The sequence below is a fragment of the Gallus gallus genome, chromosome 1, assembly GCF_016699485.2.
Source record: "Gallus gallus isolate bGalGal1 chromosome 1, bGalGal1.mat.broiler.GRCg7b, whole genome shotgun sequence".
NCBI lineage: Eukaryota > Metazoa > Chordata > Aves > Galliformes > Phasianidae > Gallus > Gallus gallus.
Genome location: NC_052532.1, coordinates 57303230 through 57327064, shown reverse-complemented (window position 1 = coordinate 57327064; position 23835 = coordinate 57303230). Strand labels below are relative to the sequence as shown.

At 47.1% G+C, this 23835-nt stretch overlaps 1 protein-coding gene and 1 long non-coding RNA gene across 2 annotated transcripts in view; both read right to left on the bottom strand.

The window, feature by feature from the left end:
• The window catches only part of AGK (acylglycerol kinase), a 31299-nt gene extending 25576 nt beyond the window's left edge, over positions 1–5723 (bottom strand). Inside the window, exon 1 of the mRNA XM_004937875.5 lies at positions 5596–5723. Within this exon, the coding sequence (XP_004937932.4) occupies positions 5596–5705 (110 nt within the window). The 5' untranslated portion in view covers positions 5706–5723. The remainder of the gene's footprint in view (positions 1–5595) is intronic.
• Positions 5724–10747: 5024 nt separating this feature from the next.
• LOC121109483 lies at positions 10748–21921 on the bottom strand. Its single transcript, XR_006932147.1, has 2 exons — positions 15780–21921; positions 10748–12407 (listed from the first exon to the last, which is right to left on the bottom strand). It is a non-coding gene; the product is annotated as an uncharacterized LOC121109483 (long non-coding RNA).
• Between the last annotated feature and the right edge of the window lie 1914 nt (positions 21922–23835).

Genomic DNA, 23835 nt, shown 5'->3' with positions numbered 1-23835 from the left:
AACCTTTCTACAGTAAAGAAAAACGGAAAACAAAGACCAGTGAGCTGAGATTACGTAAGCCATGAGACACTGTACCACTGTGATTTATTTTTGAATTGGTACATAACTGCACTCCACATCTAAGCTGCTTTTCCTTTAAAAATAAAAGTTAATACTGCTTGTTATTTATACTGAAGGTACTTACCATTCTGGGACTACAAGAGAAAGGATTTAGAGTTGACTTTAAGCATAACTTCTAGAGACTTAAATCTTGGTGCGTTACAGCTGTGAACTCTCCCTCCCCCCAGTCTGTAAGCCGACCACATTAATGCAGGGCCTATCACTTAGTCAGGTCTGAGCACGGACTCAGTAAGGCCAGAGAGGTGAAATAACTCGATATACCTCAGTGAAACTTCAACATAAAGAAGCAAATGTCGGTATTAGATATGCCACTGATAGTCGTGTCAGGGACTCCAGACTCTAATCTGTATGCTTGCCATTGGTGACATGAGCAAAGTAGAAGACAGCATGCTGGTGGCAAGCAAATTGGAAGTAGAGCTACTTAGTGTGCAGCACATTTCAGTTCTTCTCCAAACCAAAGAAATGCCCCATTGGGCGTCACAGACAGAAGAATGAGTCCTGGTCTGCAGTACCCAGCTTCATCTGTACTCTGGCTACAAGACACTCCCCTCTCTGTGCTATAACCACTTATCCATCAGCTCTCCCCCAGCATTATCTGGCAAGACAGTATATTATTGTCTCAAAAATCACAAGTACCAAAAAAAAATAATACAAGTTACAGTCAGCATAATGAATGTTATACCCATTAAAAAGATCCAAGGCAAGCCATGAAAACCATTTGACTACAGAAGCAGCACATTCCAGCCACAAACTGTTACTCATTGGGCCAAATTCTGCAGTGGAAATGACAGAAGATAAGGCAAAGCTTTGGTCAGAATGATGGCCCACAGCAGGAGTATGATCTGTACAATGCCACAAGCTTACGCTATTTACCAAAGGAGCCAGGTAAAGTATTGGTATTGACAACACCCACAGGTGCTGCAGTGTCCTAAAGGGAGAAGGAGGGTGACTTTAGGTGAGATATAAAGTTCTGAGAAAATAACTCCACAGAAAAAAGAAAGACAACAAGAAAGACACAGATTTATTCTTAGTAATAATAAAAATACCACTGGAGAGCTCATTCCGGAAAAAGAAAATATGTAAATAACAGCTCACCAAGATAACAAGTAACTGGAATGTCTACAAAACTCCTCAGAGGCACAAGCATGTTTTTAACTGCCATAAAACCAAAGCAGGAAGCCATTTGTATTAAGTACCCAAAATATGACCTAGAGGAGCAGCACTTGTGTTTGACTGCAACAATATAAGGGAAGAGCATCAGTTAAAATAACTCTGGAAAGGTTTGCGTACAGAACTAAACTGAAGTGCCATAGCTGATTCCTGTTCCATCAAGGCAGGCTACGCCCACACTGCCCTGTCTGGGAAAGAGATCAGAAGAACCACTGCCTACTCAGTAACTCGGAGGTGATTTAACGTTCGTCTCCGGCAGAACAGCACACACAATCCCACGCCATCCCCACCACATTCACAGGTAGAACGTATATTTTAAAGCTATCCAAGTTCAGCCTGATGATGCCAGGCAACAGGAAGATGTTTATGTCCTTAACATGTTGTGTCAGTGCCTTGCTATCTTCACCTGTAAGAGGAAAAAAAAGCACAAGTACACACACACAGTTGCATCTGTGAGTACAAAGGCCTCCTTTTGCATCACAGCGCTTGTCTTCACTAACCAATTAACCTGTACACAGGGACTGGTGGCCACCAATGTTGTCCTGAATGCCTCCTGCCAGAAGAGCACAGATGCACACAATGTAGTCTGTCTGCTCCCTGGCTCTGAGGCTGCGTCCCCTGGGCAAGTGCCCAGCTTTTGGCAGCTTCCAAAACAAGACCACAGCACCCTCTTTGCTTGATATCAGCATTTACTTTCACCTTGGCTTTTGAAAGACAAGAAAGACAACCCTAGGTTTGCATCAGCTTCACCCAGGACGTAGAATTTGCATTCCACGTTTTTGATGAAGTTTTGATGAAATAAAGTCATCCGCTCAGGAAGATACGCAGAAAGGTGACAAAGTGAGTTATCAGCTGGCAACCACACGGGGACCAATATTCAAATTACAGATAACAACAGCACTCAGATGGCTGGCAAGCAGTCAAAGGCCCAGATGCTTTGCCAGCACTTTCTATGGAGAATGTCAATACTTCAATGTATACAGAGTTAAGCAGAGCATCTGAGGAGTCCACCGCCTCAGCACCATACAGCAGCCCCCATCCTGACAAGGTGATGACCACTCACCCAGTGGAACCACTGCAACACTCCGCCCAAATTGCACAGTCAGACAAGCTGACATCCATCATGCAAGAGACAAAATTGCTGCTCCCACCATCTCTGGTGGCTCACTGCACCACTCGAGATGTGTGAAGGGCAGCAACAGCCCTGCTGAGGAGAGAAAATCCAGGACATGAAGAGGGAAGGTGAGAGGTGATTTGGTGAACGTTTTAAAACAATCCTATGATATGCTGTCTTGCCGTTTTCTTCATCAGTAAGGAAACATTTCAAGAAATACAAGATGATGAGTACAATTTAAAGCAATTTGAATTTTATACCGTGACTCCTTAAACTAATGAAGTCAACAGGCATCAGTATCTACTGCTCAGAAACACAGCCAGAATTAAGTTGTGTACCTTTTTTCCATCCTATTAAGTAAGGAAAGAGATTTTTAAAAGGCAAGTTGATTACTTCTCTGTAATCAGTCCTGTCTGGATACATTAAACAGGAGTGCAGCACTGAATATGAGCATGCCTTTGACATCTCGCATACCCTCCAAGGATTGATCTAGTATATAAAATTCAGTGTCCCTCACACCTGTAGTACGATATGCTATTGATTAAAATGATGATAATTCATGTAATCGAGTGATATCAAAGGGAGATAACCTCATATATGACAGCACTGAGTACTCAATTTATTTCTCCAATACTATAAGGGTATTCACTATCTCAAAAACGAAGCAACCGATTTTAGATGCTCTTTTATGAGAAACAAAGGAATGTTAAGGTTCACTGAGGCCTTCCAAAAACAGCAATGGGGGTTTAGTTAACCGTAGTTCAACCAGCCACTATGCCTATCACTCCACACATGAAAAGCTTTTGCTACCTCCTGATCGATGTCTCTTTTGAAGAGGCATTGCCCATTATACTACACATTTAGATCATCTGAATCGCTAATGGTGGAGGGGGAATTGGCACAAGATTTCCTCTTTGCTCCTCTAGTTCATTCAAAAGCCCCTTCCTGTTACACCAGTCAGTATTTGAACAAACACCTCCAAAGATGAAAGGCTAACACACTGATCCAGAAACTACATGCCGCATGAAAAAAAGCACCATGCAAGACCAGGCTTGACCTCTGCAGGTCATCAACAACCTTTAGACTAATTCAGAGAAGAACCCTTTCACTGCAGTGTCCCTCTCTCCTGTACAGCCTATGAAACACAACGGCACCCACATGAGACCCCCAACGCAGCCCACAGCGTGCTGGAAGGGGACAACATAGGGTTTGAGTTTTAGCTGGTCCTGTGTGGAGCCAGCAGTTGGACTCAATGATCCTTATGGGTCTTTCCCAAATTGGGATATTCTAACTAGGTGCATCTCCCAGTGGGGAAGAAGCACAGAGGATGAGTCTGGAGAAGGTAACATTCTCTGTGTTCCCATCTGTCTATGCAGCATTGCCCAAAGTCTTAAGCAAGGGCTCCAGAGTTCTTACGTCCCTATGTGCAGGCTGGGACTGACTACAGAAGAGTTGCCATTTATTTGCAGGGCAGATAGTAGCAGCTCCACTTAATGCAGGCATCATAGCCCCTGCATCCAAAAGAAGAATGAACCTTGAGAAGTCAGAATAGCAAATGAACTTCTCCTTGCAAGAAAAACATTTCAGAAATTCCATGAGGATGGAAAAGCCAAGAAGAAGGATGCAGGAGGGGAGAAAAAAACCTTCTGCAGCTGCAAATAAATGAGCAACACCTCAGACAGCTAATTCCAGGAAGTCAGAGGCTAATCTGAACCAATGCTCTGCTAAAGCGAGCAGCTTCATCAGAAACTTCTGCAATGCCAGAAAATGAAGCACAAGACTTCACTAAACCTTTAATCTGTTCTGAGAGGGCAAATATAAGTCTAGTAGTACGCCTGGTGCATAGTAATTTAGCCTCTGATGCCACTAACAGCAAGACACAGAGCCAACACAGCCCACGTATGGCTCTCTCCTTGATCTGTCCAAGTGTAACTGGTATAGAAACAAAGGAACTGGAGGTGACTGATGTATGAGAAGAAATGCAAAATCCACTATCATATTTGGAAGCAAAACAGAAACTGCAAAGAGAGCCCCTAGCCTATCCCTGCTGATGGGCAGCCAGCAGAGAAGACCTTCCTTACTGATGGACAGTTGGCTGAATACGAGCCATCAGTGTGCCCATGTGGCCAAGAAGGCCAGTGGCATCCTGGCTTGTATCAGGAATGGTGTGGTGTGCAGGACTAGGGAAGTAACCCTGCTCCTGTATTTGGCAATGGTGAGGCCTCACCTTGAGTACTGTGCTCAGTTTTGGGCACCTCAATACAGAAGGGACATGGACGTGCTAGAACAGTTACAGACAAGGACAGCAAGGCTTGTCAAGGGCTTAGAGAATGTGCCCTGTGAGGAGCAACTGAAGGCACTGAGGCTGTTTAGTCTGCGGAAGAGGAGGCTGAGGGGAAACCTTACTGCTCTCTTCAAATCCCCAAAAGGTATTTGAGCGGGGCTGGTCTCTTCTCACTGGTGACAGGATGAGAGGAAATAGCCTCAAGTTGCATCAAGGGAGGTTTAGGTTGATGATCTTGAAGGTCTTTTCCAACCTGAGCAATTCTGTGATTCTATGATCCTATTCTGTGGGCACGGGGCAGCACAAAAGGGCATCTGAGACCACCCTGGAACTGTCACACTCTTGCCATCAGAGTCTTCGGTCTCTCCTCTTTTTGTCTGTTCCTGGGCTAACACAATCCTCCACAGAGATCAATAAATGGCTCAACGGTCATCACTTCCCAAACTGTTCAGCTCTCTGAGGAACCTGGTCTAGAGGGAGGTGCCCCTGCCTGTAGCAGAGGGGTTGGAACGGGATGATCTTAAAGGTCCCTTCCAACCCAAATCATCCCATGATTCAGAAAAGAGCATTTTGCAGCAGGGCTGCAGTCTGCATTGAAGTCACTCCGAGTTCTGACCAAGGCCCTCGTGCTCACGGGCTCTTCTGTGTTACACATCCTATGCACAGTAAAGAAACGCTGTCTTACCTCTTACAGACAAAGGGGAAGAAGGGGACGTGTAAACACTTTTCCCCCACTGTGTCATGCAGGTGAGAGCACCATCCCTGCATACGGCGCAAACAACCCCTAAGCACCGAAATGTAGACACCAAAAGTTCTGCTACACACCCGGCCCGACAGCGAACGGGACGCAGAGCCGCCCGCCCCTCAGCCCTCCGCCCCTCAGCCCTCCGCCCCGGGCGGCACTTACCAGTGCTTCCCGTACAGCCAATTCCCCCCCCAGCTCAGCAAGCACACACCGAACGTAGTTTTCTTCCAGTGGTTCCTCAGGGTGGCGAACACCTTCCCCGCCCCCGCCATGCCGCCAGGGGAAGCGGCAGCCCTGCTGCACGGACCCGGAGGAAAACGACGCGCAGCCCGCGGCCGCCGCCGCCCGGCTCGGCTGGAAACGGCAGCCATGGCCCTGCGTTCCGCGCTGCCAGCCCGACAGTCACTTCTAAGCGAAAATGCCAAGGAAACATATTTTCGTGGCTGTGCCTCTGTGCACGCAGACGCGGTGCAGTCGTCTCCAGCCCGTGAAATGGCCCACAGCGGGGAGGTGGTGGAGTCACCGTCCCTGGAGGTGTTCCAGAGCCGCGTGGCTGTGGCACTGAGGGACGTGGTCAGTGGGCATGGCGGGGATGGGCTGGTGGTTGGACTGCGTGCACTTTGTGGTGTTTTCTAACCTTAGTGTTTCTGTGATTCTATGATTTGATGCCCAAGCCCCACCAGATAAGTGACCACTGCACCAGGAGAAATATCACCAACAATGGAGAAACATCTCCTCCCATGCCCTGCTCACAAAGGTGTCCTGCAGCTGGTGAGGAGCCAACAGCCAAACATGGCAATGTGGAGTGACTGAGTGACCCAGCTTCACGGTGGCACAAACCTTTGGGACAAACCAGAGACAACCCAGGGAGACCTGAGAGCAGCCTCTCAATATCTAAATTGGCTATAAAAAGGAGGGGACAGACTTAGTAGAGTCTGCTGTGATAGGACGGGGGGGAAGTGATTTCAAATTTAAAGAGGAGAGATTTAAAGTCGTTACGAGGAAAAGGGTTTTTTGTTTGTTTTTGTTTGTTTGTTTTTGGTTTTGTTTTGTTTCTTTGTTTTTTTATGATAAGGGTAGTTATGCACTGGCACAGGTTACCCAGAGAGGTGGTGGATGCCCCATCCCTGGAGACACTCAAGGTCAGGCTGGAGGGGCTCTGAGCACTCTGGTGTAGCTGTGGATGTCCCTGCTCATTGCAGGGGAGTTGGACTAGATAGCCTTGAAAGGTTTATTCCAACTCAACTGATTCTATGATTCTCTGAACCCAGAGGTGAAAGCCTGGTGCAGCATTCATGCCTGGCTTCATCGGATGCTTGGCAGAGTGCAAATGGCTGCAGAGATACCAGGGGAATGGGATGATAACCAAATAAGAACGGAATGCAGAGGGGCAACCACTCAAAATGAACTGTTGGCTAAACAAGTGGTGCAAGGATGTGCTCTGCTTTTGGAGAAGGCTGTCCTTCTGCCAAGGACAAGTGCTTACAGAGGATCTGTGTACTAATAAAAGTGGACTGATGGAGGCAATATTTAGGACTAGAGGTATTTAAAAGTCTGTTCTGAAAGAGTCACGTAGATGCAGAAGAGAATGCAGAAGCCACTCTACTGTTACCGGTGAGAAAAGCAGATTAAAACCTACAGATTTGTTTCCCTACTGTTGGTTTTGATGTCTGGTTCAGGCAGACCCTTGCCCAGTAGCCATCTCTTCCCACTTAAACATTCTGGGTTCATCTATCCAGTGCATCTCAGCGTATGCAACGTGTGCTGATGAATGATCCAGCTGGTATAGTGTAATTAAATGTCCTACTTTTATTTGTTTGTTTGTCTGATTATTTATTTATTTATTAGTGGTGTTCTACTTTTTGTGAGGATTCAAGTGGTATGGCCAACTGCTAGCAATAGCTACAGATACTAGTGATCTCCTCCCGCTTTCCTTAGTTTATGAAAAGATTGATCTCTATTGCTTTCCAAATTCGTAATTGTCATGAGCTGCCACAAGTTATCTGCCTCAAGGCCGGGCTGGATGTGGCTCTGGGCAGCCTGGTCTGGTGGTTGGCGACCCTGCACATAGCAGGGGGGTTGAAATTCGATGATCATTGTGGTCCTTTTCAACCCAGGCCATTCTATGATTCCATGATTCTATGATTTACAAAGATCTGTTATAGCTTCTTGTTCCACAACCATATCTTTGGAATATCATAATGTTTATTAACAATGCTTCCAAAACAAGCTTGGATTTTTTAAAATAAACCGTTTTTAGTATGCCAGTAGAGGTTCAGTGAAGTCAGAAGAATGCTGAAATATGAGAAGAGCCTGAATGTTTCTAAGATGGCGGAATGGAAATTTTCCTGAGTTCACATGCATGAAAACACATTTGTGTTAGTACAACCAAGGCATTTGAGCTCAAATAATTGTTGTCTTTCTACATCACCAGGAAGGGGACGTGGCCCTGCTCTAAGGAAGAGCTCCAGAGGTCCCTTCCCACCTCAGCCGTTTTGGGGCGTTATGTGAGAAATTGGTCTGGAAATTTGAGATGGTGCTTTTTGACAACTGCCCTTAGAAGAAACACTGCAGACAGCAACGACAGATTGTGTGCTTATCCCATTATCTGGCTTTACTTAGGATGCAGAGTCCGTTCCGCAATCCCTCCTGGCAAACATGCATGTCCTAGTTTTCGGCTGTGGCTGTCTGATTGCCCTCAAGGTATATCACACCTGCCGTGCTCTCACATGTACCAGGTACTTCCTTTTTAGCTCTCCTAGGTTTTGCATGTCAAATCGATAGAAGTGGGTATTAGAATAAATGCAACGAAAAATGAGAGGATAGAGGGCTGATTTCGAGCATCCTCTACATTATATACTGTAGTCCTTTTATTTTTAAGTCAAGTAAAATGACTGCCACCTTTTTCAGAAACCTGCTTGGAGGCGGCTGAAATATCTGCTTAGGTTTCTTATGATTGCCAGATGGTTTGTGTAAAAAGAAGTCAGCATTCGAAAGGCTGCCCCACAACTGTAATACTTGACTTGGGATTTATTGCCCAAAATTACCATGCAAATTAATTGTGAAGACAAGTGTGTGCCTCATCCCAGACCTTGCTTCAGGGACATATTTGTAACATTAGAAAAGTCACATCCTTGACCAGATGAGTTCTCTTCTTAGCTAGAGTACATGGCAGAAACAGTAAAGGAGGGATGCTTTTCTACCACTTGGCAATGCCCTTTCATTGTACATATGTAAGTATTGTCAAGGACAGAGAATGATTGATTCTCCTTTTCTGTTTGGCACAACTTGTCCTCAACTCCTCACCTCAGCTAACTCGTCTGTGTTGCTGTGTTTCTGCCATGATCGTTCCTCTGGGAACGGGATTGAAGTCACTGCTTTCATCACATGGTATGTAGTTCTGAGTTGGACCTTCTGATACCTCAGGGAAGCTGTGAACAGAGTCCTATTCCCAGCCACCAGCTGGTCTTGTATTCAAATTCACGGCCTGAAAGCTAATTCTAGCCACATGGTCTGCAGATAATCCTCATATGGCTGAGGTGGGTGACCCCATCCTGCATCTCCAGTACATTCTGCATCAGCACTCTGTGAAGGCGGGGGGGAATTTCTTTACATGATGGTAGCATGAAGGATAAGCCCCATCTGTCCCCCACCCCTCCCTTTACACACCTTATTGATACCGCTGTTGCAAGAGTGGTTTGGGAGGAGCATCTTTTGGCACAGAAACCTTAAGCTTTTGTGCTGCTGATGAGAAAAACCCAGACTGCAAATCTCTCCACACTTCTGGTCCCTCAAGGGGGATTAAAGTTCTGCTTCAATTCTGCTGCACCTGAACACCAAGCTTGATTTACAGTGGATAGAGCCCTTGTCCTTGGTCCCTTTGGGTGTCTCTCCAGATCAAACTGTGGGATGTGAGCTCCAGCCTTACTGGTTCCCACACCTCCAACTTTTCTCTCTCCACAAGCCTGTCTCTCCCACAGGACTGAGCTGCAGAAAGTGCTGTTTCCTCGTCTAGGGGTTCCCATGCTAGCTGAAATCTGTGGTGGGTTTTCCAGTTGGTGTTTCTTTACTTGTGCCCTCCAGCTCATGGGCCCAGCGTCTGCAGCCTTCCTTCCACTCCATGTCTTAGGTCCCTCTCCATTCCACCCTGGCTGCTGCCCTGTGTAAGAACGGGGTGTATTGCAGCCACTGAAGCTAACCAGAGAAATTTTGTATCTGCGATAGCAGAAAAAGTTCATGATGGATTCTTTTGCCCTCATTTTCAGCTCTGCCCAAAGGTGCAAGCCCCTGGGGCAGTCATGTCTGCAGTCAGTGCCTGCTCCACTGGTGTGGAGAAAGGTCTGAATTACACTGACAGAGTTTTTGGTTGGGTAATTCAGAGACACTCTATGTGAGAATGATCCCTTCGTTTCCTTCCCTTCACTTTTCCTTTTCTATTCAGTAAGCAGAACACAATATGAGCTTCACCCTCCCTAGATCAAAATTCAGGAGCGTGCCCAGCATATTTCTACAGCAAAAAAAAAACCCCACTGCTTTTATACCCTGCCCCCTCTTCCCATGGCTGGACTATTACACAGAAATATTCCCCAATTCTCGGAGTTTATTAACCTTTTTTTCCGAGGGAATGAATGGAGATATTCACAGCTTTTGAACAGTCGCAGAAACCCATTAAATTTCTCTGTGGCAATCTTGTCAGGAGGTTGTTCCTTTAGCAGAGACATTTCAGGAGGCTCTGTGCCTACTCCCAACCTATTTGGATTCAGTAAACGCAGGTGCCACTGAGGCATTAGAGTGAGCAGTCCTGGCTCCAAGGTGTAAGTGTAGCAGGGCAACTGAAAGAAATTTTTCTATAGGCTCATGATCTTGGAGCTGGCCAGGGATACTGGCTCCCCATCCTGTCCCATCGCCAGCGCCAGCTGGGTTGGGTCTCCCTCAGGTCTGCTTTGAATGAGAGAACAAGGACAGTGCCCCAGGCTGGGATCAGTCCCTTCACTCAGCAGCACAAAACCCAACGCATAAAAATCCTAGCAACTTCTGTGTTTGATAAACTATTTGCTTTCATTGAAGATATCAGCGAGGGCTACTCTGAGGACATTGCTTTAATCACTGGTAGGGGATTCTGTTCTTAAAAAGTCCTGCTGGTCCAGACTAAGGTCACTCATCCCGTATCTGTAGGCAGCACCCATTTGGATGGTGGAAGCTGGCATCCATCATGCTGGTAACATCAAGCCTCCGCAGGCAGGTGTTGACACTGCCACCAACAGAACCTCAGAGTGGATGATTTACAGCCACCAGATTCTCACACAGGTAATTTGCTTCCAGCAGAGATTAATGCTCATTGTTTAATAAAAGTAAATAAATAAATATGTATTCTCTCCATTTGTTATGTAGGAAACCAAGGCTTTCATACTGCTTCCCTATTGTTATGTACTACATGCCTATGGTTACATTAACATATCAGCTGCCTGAAAATCCTGATGCTGCTGTATACCATCCTGGTGGCATCCTATAGCCAGATGATATTAGATGCAGAAAAACTCCAGAAAAGTACCAATACACCTGCAGCAGTGATTCATTTTTTACTGAGGCAATGACATCCTAATCTATGGACCAGATGGAATGGGCCTTGGGCATTTGTAATCACAGAGTAACGGCCACATTTTGAAGGAAGAAGAGATTCCCAGTTGGTTTCCTACTAAATGCTTCTATTTTCATTTTGTTTTGACTCAGCTGTGTGCATCACCGTGGCCCACTGCACACATCTGGCTGACATCTTAAACCATATACCCGGAACACTGCTGTGTATACTCAAAATTCCACTTCTTCCAAAGTTAGTACCAGTGCCCTATGACAACATATTGTTTCATACTTGTCCTTAGGTGGAGCTGGGGGACTGCAGCATCGGTCACAGTCGAAGGCTGGATGAGAAAATCCATCACTGTAATGAAGAACCACTCCTATTCATCTTCACTGACCAGATAACTTTGCCACCACAGAAGCCAGCCAATTAATTGGACTTGGATTTTGGAGCACAAAATATGGCCACTTAGGAAAAGTGTGATCCTGCCGAGTTACTACAGATTGGTGTAGTTCAGCCCCTGCCCTGAGATATATCCTGCATCTTATACTGACACTGAACTTTGCTTATAAATTATTGCTGGCCATTTCATTGGTCTATGAGATAGAGTTAATGTTATCAGGTGCTGGTAGTGCATAACTGTATTTTGAGGTTTTTGTTTGTTTAGTTGGTTTGGTTTGGTTTTTCTTTGAATTACTTCAACTAGAAGAAAATCTGATATCTTGCTTTTTTATTACCTCTTAGTTCCCAAATATCTCAAAGGCCATCTTTTCACTCTGCCCATCAGAAAATTTGCTGGAGCTACAGATCTGCCTATCCTATCACATGTACTGTTTCCTTAGGTTTTGGAAGACATCTGAGCTCATCCAAAGGGATTCTGTCTAAACTCTGTAGCATTTTTAGCAAGTGCATTTCAACAAGCTCTGTGGCTAGTTTGTGTTCTGCACAGTTTTACACTGCATTTTGTGTTTCAGAAAGTAGCTAAGCGATATGTTTTAAAAATAGCTGATGTTATTCCCATGTTGTTAATCCAAGTGCTAATTATGACACAGGACACAGACGCTGCTTTTGAATTCCATGGTTTCTGTCATTACATACAGGGTGGTGGGTTTTTTAATTCACATCACATGGTGGTCTGGTGTCATTTGAAAGGCTGACTTGGCTCTTCTTGTTGTTCAGAGATCCTTTCCACTTAAAATGCTGTTTTCAGAATCTATGGTTTGATGAAGTTGAAGGCAGTGTAAGACTCTGGGACTTGACAAGGCTGGATTAGAACAGTCTTGTATTTTATATTAAATGCAAGCATCTTGAACCACAGCTACTAGCCTTTCCAAATGCACAGGAGTTGTTGATTCCATTTATATGATGTCTTTGCTTGCTTTGATTTCTTGCTTTCCTGTTTTAAGAGCAGATGGGGAAAGTAATTTAAGCACTGAATACCATAAGGTACCTGGAATAAAGTAAATTAAGGAAACACTGCGAGGGAACAAATAAAGGAGTTAAACCACAAACAGAAGATTCACAGTTAAGAATTAACGGAGAATATAAACTTAGCCAAGCAACAGAAATCACCTGGCTCAGAGGGAGTCCTACAGAGTGTAGACGGTGCACTGATACTGCAGGTATGTGGAGAATCCAAAGTCAGAGAAGAGAGGAGAGAGAGCGTATGGAATGATACAAACTGCAGCAGGTAACACAAATTGTGATAATGTCCGCTGTATGACCACAAACACGAGGAGTACAATGGGCTGCATTACACAGAATCAGAACCACAGAATCAGAGGTGTTCAATTCAATGTAATAGAATGTTTTTAGAGCTCTTCTTTGTATATGGAACACAACAAAGAGAGGGACTGGGGCACCTGACAGACCTCTGAGAAGGCACAGGACAGGGCTCAGAGCTACCAGGAAGCAGCAGGTCCAGGAGAACAAGGGGAGATAGGGAGGGGAAGTGCCTGGAAGTGGCACTGCAGTCACCTCAGATGCATGAACAGAAACACGAATGTGAAGTGCTGCTGGTGGGACTGCTGTGGGGGCAGAAGGACTGCGCTGACATCACCGAGCAACAGGCTGTGATGTCACCAAGAGGTGCACTGTGACCGCAGCACCATCACTGCTCAGCTTTGGGTGCGGGCAGAGCCTGGCCCAGTCAGTCTCGTGCCTGGACTCCTGCCGAGCGCGTCTGCGAGGTTGGAGGTGGAGCGAGCATTTGTCTTGGGTGCTGGGCTGTGCTTTGGGCACTGCTGGCAGCGGCTCTCGCTGCCCGTCCCTACAGCCACCACCACATACTGCATTTCCCTGGCTTGTCTGGTTCAGGCATCCAGGGCTCCACAGGGTGCACGTGCAGCAGCAGAGGTGAGAAGGGTGGGGACACATCCCCCAGGGTAGAGATTGGGTGAGCGCTGGGACTTGGGGAGCTGCCAGGGACAGGGCTGCAGCCTGAGGGACCTCTGAGGGTCTGGAGGATGGAGCTGCCCAGGTGTAGGGCCAGGAGGGTGTCCTGCTGGCTTTTCTTCTGTCTGTCCGTGGGATGGAGAATGACCACAGGCTCTCTCTCTTGCAGTGTTCCACACTCGCTCCTGTGGCACTGGTGAAGAGGAGCAGCACCTCATCCTCACTCCCCAGTGGACCACAGCGTAAGGACCATGGCAGCCGAGCAGGAATGGGTATGTCCCATCTGCCATGATGTGCGCAAGGACATTGCCTACGCGGTGCCGTGCCATCATGAGTTCTGCCTCGGCTGCATCCTGCGGTGGGGCAAGCAGAAGAAGAGCTGCCCCCTCTGCAGGAGGGACATGGAAGTGGTCCAGGTCGCTGTGTGGGACGATGACGAGGACCTGAACTTCATCATCTGGCCTCCAACACCACCAGTACCTGTCTGCTTCCAGGAAGGCGCTGCTCTACACTTCAGCAGCTCTAGTCCTCCGTCGTCCCCTTTGCTGTCTCCTCTGCCATTCTCAGATGAGGAGGGGGATGAGGAGGCAGTCGAGGAGGAAAGTGAGGAGGCAGATGAGGAGGAGGACGAGGAGGATGAGGAACTGGAGGACGAGGAGGCAGAAGAGGGTCCTTTAGTGGGCGGCCTCCGGCCTCAGGCCTGGGCACGGCTGTTCAGGCAGCACCAGGAGATCCTGAACCCTGTGCTGCCCTGGCTGCGCCGAGAGCTGAGAGCCATCTTTGACACTGACTGGTGGCCGGCAATGGCAGCAGAGAGCTTCATCTTCGATGCTCTTTGTGACATTGGGCTGGACAGAGAGGAGCTGATAGAGCTGATGTGGCCCGCGCTGGAGGATGAAACGGAGACTTTCATCCAGAGGCTCATTCACACTGTCGTGCGCCGATGCAGCGAGGAGGCCCACAGACTGCTGGGTCTGCAGGGCGCCCACGTGCCCGGGGTGCAGGAGGAGGGCCCTGCAACCAGGGGACAGGAGGACAGCCGGGCGGCCGCCCCTGGCCCCGCAGCCTCCCCACAAGTGACCCTCGCATCAAGGCCCGGATTCTGTGGCAGCACTTCGAGCCCCAGCAGAGAGGAGCAGCCCGGCACAGCAGGGGCTGACATTCGTGCGGGTCCCAGTCACGTCCCCGCTGCACACACGGCGAGGGAAGCGGAGCGGCCGCACGAGGAGATGGAGCAGGCGGCAGCAGCAGGTCCCTCTGCCCAGGGCAGCAGCCCCTCCGCTCCCGGCCACTCGCCTGAGAGGGCCCGGCGGCCCCCTAAGAGGAGCGCCGACAGTGACCAGGACCCACAGCCGCCCTGCAAGAGGCCGCCCCCTCGGTGGGACTAGCAGCGGCACGCTTCTCTTTAATGAATACATAATACAAAGATTTCTTAGAATCACCGTTAAAGATCATCTGCTGCAGCCTAGATTATGCTCATCTCTGAAGTCCAAACCGAGGCAGATAATGGACAGGAGCTCTGCATTAACAAGAAATATCATAGAACATAACACTGGGACAACAATGGCTTCAGCATTAGCTTTGGATACAGTCAGGATTGTTTCAGAAAAGAAATACATTGAAAATGTGTCTGTTTTCATAGCATCTTATCAATTTTGCATGCATTTTTACTTAAACCCGTAATGCAAGTTGTTACGACAACGCATTGCAAATAAATATCTCTGAAAATATGAAAATATGTTATTTTCACATATGACTCCATAAAATGTAGAATATTATATGCTAGTACATATTTTGCAATACGCCCTGTTATTAAAGTGAAAGTGGTTCAGAAGAGAAATCTTTTCTACCTGTAACCGCTGTTCTTTCAGTTGATTTTCTAAAGCTATCTAGAAGACCTCTTTTTGCTCCTGAGTATATGGTTGCTTTGAGTGAAGCACCAGATATATAGCTAGAGAGTCCTCTGTATAGTGGAACAACATTGAGAGTTACACGTGGTTTTACACAAAACCCATTGCTTTGCATACCCAGGCTGTATCTAAGGCTGGGAGCGTTGCTTTAGAAAATCTGATTACCAAGAGAAGGAATATACAGGATGGATAAAAAAAAAAGGACAGCACCATTTTGTTCAATGTACCATGCAGCAGTCAAAGATCAAACAGCCTAACTGGAAGTAAATAGGACACTTAGTCCTCTAATAGTTACATAGAAGTGAGTGCGTTGCCAGAAATAAACGTTATGTGGAAAACCTCATTATTGCTTACAATCAAAATGGATGTGTGGAAGACCTGCAGGGAGTGAAAAGTCCCAACCAAAAACCCAGAGAAATCTTTCACGAGCCCTTAAAGGCACTGCTGCAGCTGCTGAGACTCACCGTGCATACGTGGCTGATTTCGGTGCTCCATTTGGCTGGCAGAGGACGCGTTCCAGTGCTGTGCATCTGTTTATGTGGATGTATGGGGGCTGCCAGCACTTTATGAGAGCAGTGGGACACCAGCAGCTGCATATTCACTTGAGATGGCTGCCTCTGGCACACGGTGAGCTACGTGGTCTTCTCCAAATCCAGGAGAGCAGAGAGGAAGTGGAGGATGTGTCTGATGTGTCCCCAGGAGGGGCGGGCATCCACTGAAGTCTGTGGGTTCAAGGCTATGTGGCCGCTTGTCCCCATTTGGAGGCACGGATCCATGCAGCAGCAGCAGGTTCCTTACTGTAATCCTGAAGTGTCACTAAGGGTTGATTTAGAAAGGAAAGTGGGGTCTTCGATCTCTGATCTTGTAGTGAGCATCCCTGTCACTGCTGTGCTGTCAGGCTTTTGTTGCTGGTCACTCACAGGTGACGGGAGCTGGACAAGCAGAGCCCTTGGAAGCCGGCAGAGCCCAGAAGCTGCCCTTCTGGGTGTGCAGCTCAATCACTTGGGCTTGTCAAAACCTCACAGTCTATGCTGAAGCTGGCATTGTGGCTGCAGCAAACATCAGGTCGCCAGAATCACAGAACTGTAGAGGTTGGGTGGGACCTCTGGAGATCATCGAGTTCCTCTGAGCCTAGCTGAGTCCTGCCTCACAACAGATGGGCCAGCTTGGGCCAAGCATCAGTCACCATGTCGTTCACCACAATGAAATGTATTTCCTGGTAATTTGGAAATCATTGTATCTTAGGCTAATAAGCACTGTTATCTTCCTTCTCCACATTTATTTACTCCGTGACATAGTTACTGTGTCTTAAACAGAAATCACCCTCAAGATATCGTCTAATTATCTTCTCATCATTCCGAAAATCTGTTTGGTATTACCAGTAATCTCATTACTACAACTGCAACACTCATTAAACAAACAGACAAAAAAAAATATATAGGCAATGTAGCAGTGAAATTGCACGGGAATCTCACACTGAGTGATGGATAATTCTGAAACAGATTGTTCTCATGCATTATTTCCTGAGAAAGATTTAAATAGTTCAAGAAAACCTTGTTTCAATCACAAGGTTCTCTTCTAGAGCCTGGCTATTTGACATGACTCCATCACCACATAAAGGTGCGGCGAGCACCAGAAATGGTCACATCCTTCCTGTGGGAGCGGGGAGACCTCTCAGCAGGGATGACGTTGCTGGAATCTCATGGCACACACCAGTCCCTGCGCAGGCCCTGGGGGATGCTGGAAACGCAACCAAGTTGAGCTCTCTGACAGTGATCCAGCATCTCCTGGGCTCATCCCCTGCTTCTGGGTGACATCCTGGATGGTCTTGCTTAGGATTGGGAAGCCGTCGTTTTCTTCTTGACAGGCAGCAGCTCCTGGCACTGCACTGAGAAAAGCAAAACCACTGAGGAGTTCTGAGCCATGCATGTTTAAAAGATGAGAGGCCTGATCCTCAGCTCCTGGAAGTAAATGGAGAGCAGACAGGCAGATTTTCAAGCTGTTGTTGCCTGTCATCTGTGCCCAGTTAGACTTAGCTCTGTTACACCTGCACAGAGCCACCTGAACAAGTATCAAAACAATTCCTTTCTCTAGCTTTGATCCACACGATCTGATCCAATAGAGGACCATCATTTGTCTAGCTGGTAAAATAAATGCTGACAAATTTAAGGTACTTTCTTTTTTTTTTTTTTTTTTCCTTCTGAAAATGTATGCAAACAGATTTGGAACATTTTATGAGTATGCTGCACACGTGATAGAACCACTCGTGATGGTTTCCTCTCTGGGTATATAAAAAACATCCATATCCATTTCGATCATTTTTATCAATTCCACTCCTATGCTTAATGCTCATTTTGGCCAGGAATTTTTTTCCTGAATATCACAGATGAGTGTGTGAACTCTCTGGGACTCTCAGCCAAATGGCTAAAACAGTAATCCACCTCTTGAAGTAAAGTGGGTCCCATTAAGTGAACAGGGGAGTAGTAAGTCATGTGCGTGTATGTGCAAATTAATATGTGGGAGAGAGCCAAGACAGAGAGGTGCTGCATTTAGTTTGAACTCAGGAGAGGTTACTAGTCATTGCCTTTTTGTGCTGGCCCAGCAACTTTCAGCTTTGTGTTTATCCAAATAATTGAAATCCCTTTCTGTTTTAATATGCAAATTTGCATGTACTTCCATAAGTCAGTATTACTGCTGCAAATATAATAGAAATATATATATGACCAGTTACATTCTTCAGTAAAGTGGGCAAAGGGACAACATAGGAAGAGTCTTTAGAAACATGGAATTCTCCCAAATCCACAAAGAAAGAATAAAATTGGAATTTGGAAGATAATATCCTACCCCTGATGGCATAAGTGCCTGTAAATCTCATCCCTTCCCCATTCAAGTTCCGTGACCCTCCTCTGGGCAAACTTGCTTATGAACATTTTCCTATGGAGAAATGCACCACAGATGAAATTTGCAGCCAGTTTTAGGAGAAACGATGGGGGAGCCAGGCCATGAGGGCTTGGACAGCAGGGCAAGTCTTCCAGTGTGCAAGGAGCAATAAGACACCAGAGATTTCCCTATGAGTCACATCTTGTGCTGCACATTTGCAGTGTTAGTTCTGCTGCGATGACTGAGCTCAGCCAGGACACACACAGACAAAATATATATATATGTGGCACAAGTGCCCCTGGTTTAGTGTTTGCTGCTTAAGTAGAATGATCTGCCAGCCTGGCTCCCCAGAAAGCACAGTTTGCAGGAAGCCTCCTTTTAGCCCATCCTCCTCATAGATTCACAGGGAAGCAGGGACAGAGGGACCTTGTGATCTCTCGGTATGGTTTGCAGCTTTAGAAATGACCCACGAGAAATAGCAAATTAGTGATGTGGTTCCTCCAGTCGTCCTCTTGGTGGGGTGGAAGCTGGGCAGCAGGCCTTGGGAACAGGGTTTGCCCTCAACCTCCTCTGATCCCTTTGAGCAAAAGGCAAGCATTTTCCGAGCTTGAAGGAGAGGATGTGACAGCAAAGGGGAAATGAGAGGAAGGAGAATAAAGGGCTGCACACAGAGGTGATACCCCTTAGGGTAAAGCTTGCCAGCTGAGGACTTCCCTTGTTTGTGACTGCGTGTGGAGAGCAGCGAGGCAACAAAAGGCTCTTTATTTAAGGTGCTGGCACTTCAGGAGAAAATGAGAAGAAAGGTGCTAAAAGCAAAATACACAGCTCTTAATTTTTTTCCTGTCTTCTTCCCCTTAAATTTTACAGCCTGAACTTGCTCAGTTTAAACCCCTGCCAGCATGGGTCTGACAGGAGAGTCACCAGCCAGCACCAGGCAGGTTGGGAACCCCAAGGCCCAGCAGGCTGGACACACTGGGGCTGCCTGGGGCAGCTCCCTGCACATCATCCCTGCCTCGAGCCCACCTCAGGTCTCCTGCACTGCCCTCGCCTGGACTGCAAGCCTCCAGGCCGCAGGGGTGCACGGTGTCTGTGGTTGGTGAAAATTTATTTGTTGTTACTGGCAAAATGGTGAAAAGGTGCCACAGTCATCCTCCCCGGCAGGCTTCAGGTCAGGACTCAGGCCCAAAGCAAAGGCCCATGGCAGAGGCTGTGAGGGGACGAGGCGGCCCGTTGGCTTTTGGTGAGGAGGGCAGCGGCAGAGGGCAGAGATGCAGAGCTGCCACCACCTGAGTCCAATGACCTCACTGGGCCTCCCAGGAGAATGTGCATCTTGGTGGAAAAAAGCTGAGCTCAGAACATGTATTTTTAGCCAGGTTTCCTAAGGAAATGAAGAGTCTGTCACTTCTCGTCTACCCATCTGTCCCCGTCAACCTTTGAATCTGCTGGCGACTTGAAAGCGAGTTTGATGAAGCGTTGGAAGTCTGAACATCAGATTTCTAATTGTGAAAATGGGGAGCTGAGAAGAGATGAGAAACGCATGGTGATGCACGAACACCCTCTGACAGAGGGACAGACAGGAAGACTCAGCAGTGACTCCAGTTTGGAAGCCCCTCATCAGCCTCTGCAAATGGTGTTTCTTTAGAGAACTCCCAGAGGGAACGAGCTCAGCTAAATGAAGCAGAAACAAGGGCATAAAACTGAGATACATGGTTTTGTTCAGTGCATGGAACAACTTGCTTCATCCTCAGCCTCCTTTCTCTGACAAGCATGCAGGAATCTTGTAAGAAAACATGACAGAAAAGGAGGAAATCTGCCTTGCTGTGAAGATGGAAGTGCTTTACCTACCACCCTTTTGTGCATGTATGCCTGCACATGTGTGTGTGTGAGCCCTCACTTGAAGCTTATTTAGCTATCAGAAAGCATTGATGTGCTTAGCAGCTTCTTGCACATAGCGGCTTCAAAAGCATACAACCAACTCCATATGCCTACTGGTGTTACAAAGACTTTGCTTGTGTGGTTTATTCCCTTTTCTCACCTTTTGACTGTCTGCTTTTCCAAATGGCATGCTCCTTATGGCAGGGTCTCTTTCTCCCTCTCTGTATGAAGTGTTCCTGGCATATATTTTGAATGTTGCTGTGACCACTTATTAAAAGCCAAAGTGAGAGCCAAAAGCAAAAGCCAAAAGCAAAAGCCTCCACTTCTCCCATTCACTGCCATCCACAGTTTGACTGAAATAACTGTCTGTGGGGAGATGGGGGGACAGATGATGGCCCCAAGCTTAGGCACAGCCTTTGGTGTCTGTCCAAGTGTTTCTGCTGGCAATACAGATGTCCTGCTGCTGGGCATGCCCAAGGCATCAGCTCACCTCCTGGCACTGAGCTGAGCTCTTCCAGACTTTACTGTCAGAGTGTCTGCTGCCTTCACTCTGCATACTCAGCTGTGGGTAGGATATTTTGCCACAAGGGGTGCGCACTTTGAATTGCAGGTCTGAGAAGACCGGGAGTTGGTTTGAGGATGGGAAGGAATATCAAAGAATCAAGCAATCCAGGGAAGAGTGTGGTTCTTATAGGGAAACAGCCTTTGCTAGTCCCCAGCAGACATGAGACAGTGTTTGGTGTGGGCTAACAGGCTGACAGCATCACAGATGAGCTGCTGCAGCTCTTCCGCTTCCACTCAGTGCAAATGAACACAATCGTGCTTCTGTTGGGCAGGGAGGGAGTGAGAATTTTAGTAAATGTGGCTTGTTAGGTGGTCTGGGTTCGGTCTCTGCAGGAAAAGAACGCAGCCTTGACTCTTTAGAAGGCCCTTGGGAAAGAGCATGGTATTGTGTAATGGGATAATGAGTGTTGAACTGTGAAAGTATTTCACTACCAGCATCCTCTCCCCATACAGCCCCAACCTATCATGTGCTCCTGACAAGAAAGGTCATCATGGGTTCATCCTGCCTGTGAAACAGAGCGGTTGGTTGTGTTTCCATTGTAGACTCCTTGCACATGCCTGGACACACGGCATTAGCTTTTCCTCCTAAGCCAGTGGTGGCTTCCAGCGATGGAAGGTGATGGAGGAGATAGCACTGATTCAGAGGTAGAGTTGAACCATGAGGGATCAGAGCTGAAGCTCCACATCTCATGCCACGGGCTGGGGAGTGCAGGTGCCTGTGCAGCCAGGAGGCAGCATCCGTGTGTGGCAGGCTCAGTCCTTGAGCTCCCAACAGAGCCAGCTTACCAAGGGCAGAGCAAGCCCCCACAGGTAGCTTGTGTGATGCTGAAAGAGATATTTAATTATTTCCCTGCACCCTTGCCTCAGCAGTGAGGCTAATGAGTCTTTCCTTCTCTTTGTTTGCTTTGCATACAAGCCTTGCAGGCTCTGGCACATCCCAGACACTACAGGGATCCACAGCGCACTGGGGGCTAAAATTCAACCTTTGCATGGCTACAGCAAATCTGTTGTCTTATGAATTTTCCCAGAAGTCAAGCCTTTGCACAACAGCATCTCCAGCTCACCCTTCAAGGAGCAGCTGGCTCCTTCCTCTCACATTCTTCCTTCCCCCTCCTCCAAAAGCACTGAGCAGCTGAGCTCCATGCCCCTGTGGCTGCACTGCCAGAGCCTTCCCTGCTGCTAGGGAAGAGGGCACCTGCTTTCCCCTTGGCTGAAAAGACAGCTTTGCAGGCTTCCATTTTTAGCACCAATGAGTCACACTGCCTCTGTTGATGGCAGAGAAAGAAGACCTGAGCAGCCCTTATCACTGCTGTTTGCTTCTGACCAGAGAGGTTTCACAGAGTCGCGCTCAGACTGCATCTGTTCCTGGGGTTTAATCCCGCACAGTGCTGACCGAGCTGCTGCACAGCCTTAGCTCACTTCACTTGCCCTGAGGGTTTACCAGTTTCAAACCCACTGACGAGCTCATTCCCCACGCCTCTCTGTTCAGCCCCACAGGGTTTACTCACAGGCGCAGGCAGGTGGCAAGTGCTGTCTCCTTCATTCATGCTCCATTCTGTTCCTTGTTGCAACCGATACCTGAGACAGGACCTCCTTGGTGGTGAGAAGGATTCCATCCTACAAAATGCAAAACCCATTCACCTCAGGAAGAGCTATCAGCTAGAAAATGGTGGGCCCCCAGCTCCTCTTTTCCCTCCATCCTTCAGCTGGGGCAGTGAGGTGTGAGGTGCCTGTCCCCACTCCTGACACAAGCAGACGGTCTCTTAAAACACACGACATGAGTTCTTTATTTGTTTAATCAGTTTACATTCCACAATTGACAGTTTACTTATTTATTTCTTAGTTTTCCATGAACAGGTTGTTTAGTTAGCTACCAGGCAGGACCGTAATTGATGGAAATACAGTGTTCTTTGCCAATTTGGATAGAAACAAAACGAACCAAGGAAAAAATCAAAAGGAAAACTGTTAGATGTAGCCAGTTTGGGGACAAAATCCTGTGATGCTTTCTGCAACTTTTGCCATTTCAAAGTCACAGGGGTTTCTCAGTTCCCCATGTGAGTTCCCTGATCTCAACCCTGACATGAAAATGATCCTTCAGGGCCATGGTCCTGCAAACACGAATGCACGTACCCAAATGCCCGTGTGTCTGCAGATTAGCACCTTGGATTACAACGGGGCAAGAAGTTTGGGTTTGTGTCGTATTTTAACAACTTCTGTTCACCTCTTCTGCGGTAATTTACAGGAAGCGATGGAAAGTACAGTACATTTGATATGATGGAGCATCACTTGTGAAATTAGCCAACACATTCACGCCACCCTAGAATGACCTAAGGCAGTAGTCATTCATTGTTATTTTTTGTTAGCACCAATGGCTACAGGAGCCACTTTGCTCCTTGCAGCAGTGCAGAAGTAAAACCCTTGCAGTACATCCCAGCCTCGATTACTCATGACAACCGGATGTTAACATCCCAAACTCATTAAACTCTTTCTTTATTGGCTAAAAAGTGCTCCTCTTGGCTGAGCTACTTCATTCATTCTTCAGATGTCCTTGACAATGCCTGAAGCATAATCAGAAATGAACACATTTCTGGATTTTCAAAATAGCCTAAAGTTTAGTATATTTTAATATAATTCCCAGTCTAGCAAAGCAATTAGGCATGTGCCTAGCTTTAAGCATGGTGATAACATCGTTAATGGGACATTCATGCTTGAAATTAGGCAAGTGCTTACGTGCTTTGTGGGATCAAAGCTTTGTAGCAGCGTCCTCACGAAGGCAGAATCTCGAGTGTCCTCATCCTGGCTTTCACCTTTACAGCCACTGCAGACTGGGACAAACCAGCTGCAGTTTGGGTGTTGGAAAGCGCTGAAAACAGGAGGCTCTACTTGCAGCTAGTGGAAGTTGTGAGGGGCACCAAACTGCTAAACATCACATTTCTTCCCAGGCTTTTGATTTCCTGTTTCTAAAATGGCTATAATACTGACCTGCCTCTAACAGGTCTGATGTGACTCACATTTACAGCATCTTCTGAAGAGAAAACATGCTAGGAATATGAAACATATCGATGCAGTTCTCTGAATATGCCTGAGTTGTATAGCATTAGAAAAGACGTACTCTTTTCTAATCTAGCTTTGATATGCGTGTGCTGCACTTAGAAGAAACATAAACATCTGGCCAAGATGCATTCGCATGACAAATGCCTT